The sequence below is a fragment of the Cannabis sativa genome, chromosome 5 (genome assembly GCF_029168945.1).
Source record: "Cannabis sativa cultivar Pink pepper isolate KNU-18-1 chromosome 5, ASM2916894v1, whole genome shotgun sequence".
Lineage (NCBI taxonomy): Eukaryota > Viridiplantae > Streptophyta > Magnoliopsida > Rosales > Cannabaceae > Cannabis > Cannabis sativa.
In genome coordinates, this window is record NC_083605.1 from 34,785,944 (window position 1) to 34,793,035 (window position 7,092).

The 7,092-nt window shown below is 32.7% G+C and overlaps 1 protein-coding gene across 1 annotated transcript; it reads right to left on the bottom strand.

The window, feature by feature from the left end:
• Positions 1–1,878: 1,878 nt before the first annotated feature.
• On the bottom strand, positions 1,879–6,179 carry LOC115716748 (phospholipase D gamma 1). The gene is made up of 10 exons (XM_030645644.2): positions 4,819–6,179; positions 4,620–4,736; positions 4,312–4,506; positions 3,962–4,207; positions 3,802–3,870; positions 3,561–3,708; positions 3,321–3,469; positions 3,042–3,224; positions 2,742–2,939; positions 1,879–2,463 (listed from the first exon to the last, which is right to left on the bottom strand). Exons 1-10 carry the CDS (start codon positions 5,779–5,781, stop codon positions 2,170–2,172), a joined length of 2,562 nt encoding a protein of 853 aa, XP_030501504.2. The 5' UTR covers positions 5,782–6,179; the 3' UTR covers positions 1,879–2,169.
• Positions 6,180–7,092: the final 913 nt, after the last annotated feature.

Genomic DNA, 7,092 nt, shown 5'->3' on the forward strand with positions numbered 1-7,092 from the left:
ATTAATGATGTACGTTGTCTTTTGTCCTTTTTCCGTGAAATTACTGTCGCTCATGTTCGTAGGTATGCTAATCGAGCTGCCCACGGCTTAGTCAAGTATGCTCTAGGATTGGATGAAGACGTCTGTTAGATGGGAGAAATTCTACATCCTATTTTCTCTATTGTTGTAAATTATCTTTGATTTATAATAATAGTGAAAATTTCTCAAAAAAAAATAAAAAAAAATTGAATGTTAATGAATTTATTTAATACTTTAATTCATTGTTTCTAGATTGATAAACAAAGCACATGTAAAGCATGAGTTTTTATCTTTCTCTCAAATTTTATTGTATAATTTATTGGAAAGCACATGCACGTGCAACGCACGTGAATTATGTGACTAGTTTTCTTAAACGTGTAACCTTTTAGAACTCCGACCCCAAGACGAGCAAAGTGGGGGAGTCAACTTCAACCTCGTCTCGCCTCTTATTTACTAGGGTTGTATGTCAGTTGGTTTGGTAGGTTTATACTATATATATTTTAACCCAATGTAAATCTCGGGTTACAAAATTCTAAGTATAACCTGCCTAATTATAAAGAAATTGTAAACCGTCCGACGGATTGGTCAGTTTGGTCGGGTTAACCTGACCAACCCGACGAAAAAGTTTTTTTTTTTTAAAGTTTTAAAGTCAAATAAAAAAGTATTTACTATAATCATTAATAGGAAGGAGTTCATAAAATGTATTACTCATCATTTTTATGCATACATATCATATATACATTTATGTGTTTACATATAATTATATATAAATAATCAAATATACTTTTAACAAAAACAATAATAGCATAAATTTTATAGTTTATTATACTTATATATATGCCGAAATAGATTATATGTTTTAGTACAATACAATTAGTACTACAAGCTACAATAGTAGATATATGCAAAAATAGAATATATTATATATAATAGAAGTGAAATGTAAAAAAAAAAAAGAGGTAAACCCATAGTTGGGTTGGACGGGTTATTTTGGTTTAATTGGGTGGGTTGGACCTATTTTCAGCCTGCCGAATTAACAGATTGGGCGGTTTATAATTTTATTGAGTTTTTTCGGTTTGTATTTTTTATCGATTTTTCAGTTTAGTTTGAGCGGTTTACCAAAATTTATGGTCAACCCTAGTATTTACTTCACAAAAAATTTCTTTCTCTTACGATTTTATCATTGATCTACAACTATTTTAAAAATTAATATTTAAAGGGTAAATACCATTTTAGACCCTGAGTTTTGCAAAAGTTACAGATTGGACCCTGTGTTTTGTTAAATGACAAAATGGACCCTATATTTTCTAAAATGGTAAAAATAGGACCCTTAGCTTAATTTTAGACAACTTTTTTTTTTAATACAACTAACTTGAAGACAATTCCTAATACGAACAGATACAAAAAATGTAAATAGTTTTGTCATAACACTTTTAGATTGGATTATAATTAAACTTTAAAAATCAATTCAGGGTCTTATTTGTACTATTTTAGAAAATACAGGGTCCATTTTGTCATTTAACAAAGCACAGTGTCCAATTGGTAACTTTTGCAAATTACAGTGTCCAAAATAGTATTTACCCATATTTAAATGAGTACTTTTTTTTTTTTTTTGAGAAAATAATGTTACGTAGCACTCTTTATTGCAATAATAAATAAAGATGAGAGTGTAGGTAGTTGTGGTATAGTGGCTTTAACGTTGACACAGGAGAAGTTGACAAGTAACTAAACAGAATACCACATAGTATCACTTTACTTGGTATTGATTTACCATGAAAATAAATTTCCATAAATCACAAATTGATTAATTATGATCCCTTGTTAATCAATAAAAAACAGTTAACGAATAATAACCACAAGTGTCCAATTAAAAAAAAATTGTATAATTATCTTATCTCCAGATATTACAAAGAAACAAAAAGACCACAAATATAATCTAACGATAAATCACTCGAATTTTTATGTGGAAAATGAACAAAATGAATAGTTATGACTGCAAAAATGTTCTCCCCCATATAACCTCATTCATAATTCATATCATTAATTAAACAACGAATTCAAAAAAATGCATGTAAAGAAGAAAAAAAAAATGATATTGGGATTGTTCTACTAATGTATATACAAGAACTAAGGGGACTAATATCAGTAGTATCAGATAGTGAGATTCTCTTGAATGGCTACAAAAGTGCCAAGTATGTTTCCTCCAACATCTGGGAAAGTCTCACAGGCAGGAAGAGGTTTAACCTTACCTGTTTTATCAACTTCAACTGGATACTTTAGAAGATGACCCTTCATTTCTGTGGCCACTTCAGCTATGTATTGGCCCCAATTCTGCTCACTCAAATACCTTACTCTTCTCACACATTCTACACTCTCTGGTCTCTTGAATCTTTCCTCAACACCACCTATGTGTTCTGCCCATAGTGACATTCTATATCCATATACCTATTACACCACCAAAAACAAAATACTTATACAACATTTAAGTTTGATAATCATGACATAATACTAATAAAGTTATTGGAAAGAGTCGAAGATTTTGGGAAATGAGTGCACTCATTTGAGAAAGTATTCAAGATGGTAGTTATTATTATTATTATTATTTGATTTATTGGACTCAGATAGCATCCTAAGATTCATGAGAGTGAATCTCATGATAATTTTTTTGACATAATGAATAAAAAGATTGAAAGATTTTAGCTTTTTATGATCAAAAGCTTTACCTGTCCATGTGGACTTGAGCCTTTCTTAGACCAAGTATGAAGAGGCTGATATGCACCCATTGCTATTTCAGTGTCTCTGGTTCCTTCCAAAGATCTTTGATTGATATTTGCAGATCCCATAAGCACATACTCATCATCAACTATCATTCCTTTTGAATGCACATAAATCATGAACCGGCGATTTTTTCGACTAAGTGCCTAAGTTAATCACCAAAAAAAAAAAAAGAAGATTGTTTTTAAGTAAATTGGAATTGATTAGAAGATGAGACAAACAGTAGTTTAGGATGAAAAGTGTAGTACTTGAGGAGTTTTTTCTGCACTTGTAGCTCCCATAATAGCAGTACTAGTATTAGTATCATCTGGGGCCTCACGGTTGCCTAAACAAAAGAAGTTCAAATAGTCCTGTGGCTCATATTTGTTCTCTTGTCCAACTTCTTTTAAGGCCTCATAGATCATTTCATACATCATTTCCATTGTCTTACGCTGGAGCAATCAAGGTTAAAAAAAAAAAACTATGTAAATAGATAGATATTTAGCCAAGTAGTTGGATCATATTGTTCTAAACCAAATGATTATTACCTGCCAAAACAGAATTCGTTGAACAGGGATGCTTGTAGGCGCACCTTCTGGCCACATTGGGACTACAATGTATGCAGCAAATCGCTCGTTTGCTTTGATTTTGTTAACAATTTTAAGAGCAATCTCTATTGGTATCAAATTGTTTGCACCTGCAATTAAACAACCACTTATAAAACTCATGTCTTTTCATGACAACTAAAGGGGCACAACACAAGTCTATTAATATGCAAAGTTTCTTACCCAAGTCTTTGTTGGAATTCCAATTGTATGATGAGCCAAGGAAGTATTGATTCTCTATGTAAATGAAATGTTGGGCAGAACGAATTGCCTTGACATAGGCTGTGTGTATACTCATGTCTATCAGCAAATTCTTCCCACATACCAAATTCTGTTAAGAGTGAAGAAAACATGTTAGTTGACCATATATTTACATAGCTGAAATAGGTATCCAAAAATTAATCTTGTCAAATTTATATCTCACCTTGTTAGTGGCTTCTTTTGGATCACTTGGAAATCCTTTGACTGAAGTAGAATCGATGGAACGAAAAATCTTCATTTGTTGAGAAGATAATTAGAACAGTTAGCACAGGAATGAATGAAATCAATGGCATGAAAAGATTTTTACCAATATTAATACATACCTGCACATTCCAAGATTCTGGATTCTTTTGGCTTTGGCTAGAAACTTCTTCCATAGAAACAAACTCGGGAATTCTTTCAAATCTAAGTAGCTGATCATCATATGATGATTTTAGAGAAAGTTTACTATGCTTTGAAGCTCTCAACCAACGCTCCTCGAAATTGGTAAGGATATCATATGCTGCAGGGCCATCAATTTGGCAATGCAGATCATGCCAAGGTTCCCTTGGACAACCAACACCAGGCTCCTGTTTTGAGATTACAATGCAAAAATGGTAAGAGGATTCAATGTCCTTAATCTGAAAAAGCAAACTCTTAAACAACTTGATGCCTTGCTCTTCTGCAGAATTACCGCGAAATTGGGGTTATGAAAGTCATCAGAGTGCACAGTCTTCAAAGTCCGGAAAAGGTGATGGTGTGGAGTATCATAGCGGCCTGTGCTAAGATCAAGTCCTCCAACAAAAGCCACAATCTTTCTTCTGTAATTACCTGCATCAGCATCTACAATTACTGTTTTCTGATGATGAGTGTAGATTGCTCCTACTTCCTGATAACAAGAGATTTCAAAAGCCAAACAAACACTTTGTTCAGAACATGACTAATAATGCCTTTTCAAAAAAAGAAAAACTTTGTTCATTAATTCTTCTATAAATTCATCACCTGCTTTTTTATCCAGCTATGTCCTTTCGCAGCCGAACGAGGGCAAAGCAAGACTTGGACAGAAGAGTTCTTGAAGAACCGGCGAGTATCTTCATCACAGGTTCCCATGACTCCATCCTAAATGTCATAAAAACCAATGAACATATCAGTATGCAAAAGAAAATTAGCATTAACATTATAATTTATATAGAAGGATTACCTTCCTAAAACCCAATATGGTCCTAGAAGTTGGATCATCCCAAACTAGGAGCAGAACTCTCACACCTTCCTGTGACTTGGCTTTGAGAAGCTCCCCTAACATGCTTCCTGCTCCATTATCATTGTTTCGAACCAGAGTAACTTTGTGAACCACAGACCATCCAACAATGTAAACCAAACGCCGAGCCTGACTAATTGCATTAAAGATATCACCCCAACAACTCGAATGCTCATACCGAATCCCTCTATCAAGCTCAAAATTAGGAAGACCACAATCTTGTTCATGTGCATCCTGATAAAGGGTAACTTTCCCACCTTTCCTTGGAGGAAAATAAGTTCCAGGAACACCAAGATTCTCAGGACTTGACCCCAAACCACCTCGATAAAGGCTCACATTCTCCATTGGAGTGTACTGAATTGAAAGAGTCAAAACAGCTCCAGGCTTGCAGGGTTTCCCACTGTCACTAAGAATAGGAAAAACACCTTCAATTCTAACACCTGAGTATAATTGCTCAACTGGGATTCCCACAGCTCCAATCAACTGTGACCCCACAACATCATTATCCTTCACCACAAAGTGAACTTCAGCTGCTTTATGAGCTACAGGGATGTTAAAATGTTGATTCCAAACAGGGTTTTCGGAATTGGTTATCACAAAAGTTCTCCCAACCACAGCTCCTGATACGGAAACAGTCACATAAGGATCACTTGTTACCTTGCTGGACACATGGCCTTCAATTTTGGTCGATAGCTTTCCGAGTCTTCCAAACATGTCCCCTAGAGTCTTGTGAAACATGTCCATGTTAGGAAGATTCTTGGCCTCCATAATCCAAATATCCAAGTTCCCATGTAAGAGCATAACTCTCAAGGAATCCTTGCTGGTCTTAAACGGCAATTCTTGTTGACCTTGCCCATGACTTGAGCCTCCAAACGACATTGATCCAGCATATATAGAATGAGCCATGTTTCTTACAATACACAGATTAAAATAAGAAAAAAAAATACACAAATCAAACTCCTGCAATAATAACTATTCAAGATTTTTCTTTTTCTGGGGTGAATGAAATGAGAAAAGAAAACCAGGTAGATGGGCAAAAGATTGAAGATTAGGATTGAAATTGGCAATAATGAAAAATGATTATAAATGAAAAATTGAATGAGTAAAAGAACGTGAGATAGAACTATAGTAGTGTAGATTAGATGGTTGGCTTGACCATGTATGCAAATGGGATTGGTTAGTCTGACTAACCCAATAACAAAGAAGCTTTAATAATAAATAATGTTGAAAATGTGAATCTAGAACGATTAGGATACAACACATTAACACAACACAAGAAGTCTTTATTGAATTTGTAAGAAGAAATATAAAAGAATAAAAAACAAAGTAAAAAGTAGAATTTTGTCAACGCAAAATGCAAGGTTGAGAAACGTATAGCCACCGTTAAAGGATGAGATTCTAATAAACGTGTTGTGCTGTGATTGTCTAGTTTTATAGTCTTGTATATAAAATAATAGGATATTATGTATTTGGATTGGGAAGGTTCCTTTGGCCCACTGAATAAATATAGTTAATTAGTTATGTATATCTTTGTTTCTTAGTCAAATTATGTGAATGGAGTCTCCAATGCTATTAAAGAGCCTAGTAAGCAAATAGGCAGGCCGCCGCCGGCGGAGGCTAGGAACTTCATATTGTTAAAGATTATATATTATGTAGGCCATAACTACACAAGAATAGATTGAGAGATTTTGTATGAAAAATGTTTAATGCACTTTAGAGAAGTATAGAACATCTTACTATTTTACACTATCAGATCATTTCTGATATAAATTTTATGTTAAATTTAGCTAAAAAAAATAGTTAATGTTATATATATATATATATTTTTTTTTTGACGCGTAGTTAATGTTATATTTGATCTAAAGTAAAATAAACTTTTTTTATGGTAAAAAATTAATAAAACATTACATTTTTATTTTGAATATATAAAAACCATATTAAATTTATAAATAAAAATATAAAAAGTTTTTTTTGCTTAACAAAAATATAAAAACTTATTAATTGCAATAATGAATGATAATAGAGTAAATAAAAAAATATATTTTATTGTGGTTTAAAATTTCACTTATTTTATATTTTATCTTAAATTTGGTTAGTATATGTTAAATTTAGATCATATTATATAATACTATTAGAATTAAATTTTATGAACATCCGCAAATACTTATATTTATATTTATAGCACTTTAAATACTTTATGGGTGAACAATATGTTTA

Excerpts from the sequence above, each read along its gene's own strand:
- LOC115716748 (XM_030645644.2), bottom strand. The coding sequence starts at position 5,781 with ATGGCTCATTCTATATATGCTGGATCAATGTCGTTTGGAGGCTCAAGT. Across the intron at positions 4,507-4,619 it reads ATAGCTGGATAAAAAAGCAG|GAAGTAGGAGCAATCTACAC; the intron begins GTGATGAATTTA and ends TCTTGTTATCAG. Across the intron at positions 2,464-2,741 it reads GCTCAAGTCCACATGGACAG|GTATATGGATATAGAATGTC; the intron begins GTAAAGCTTTTG and ends GTGGTGTAATAG.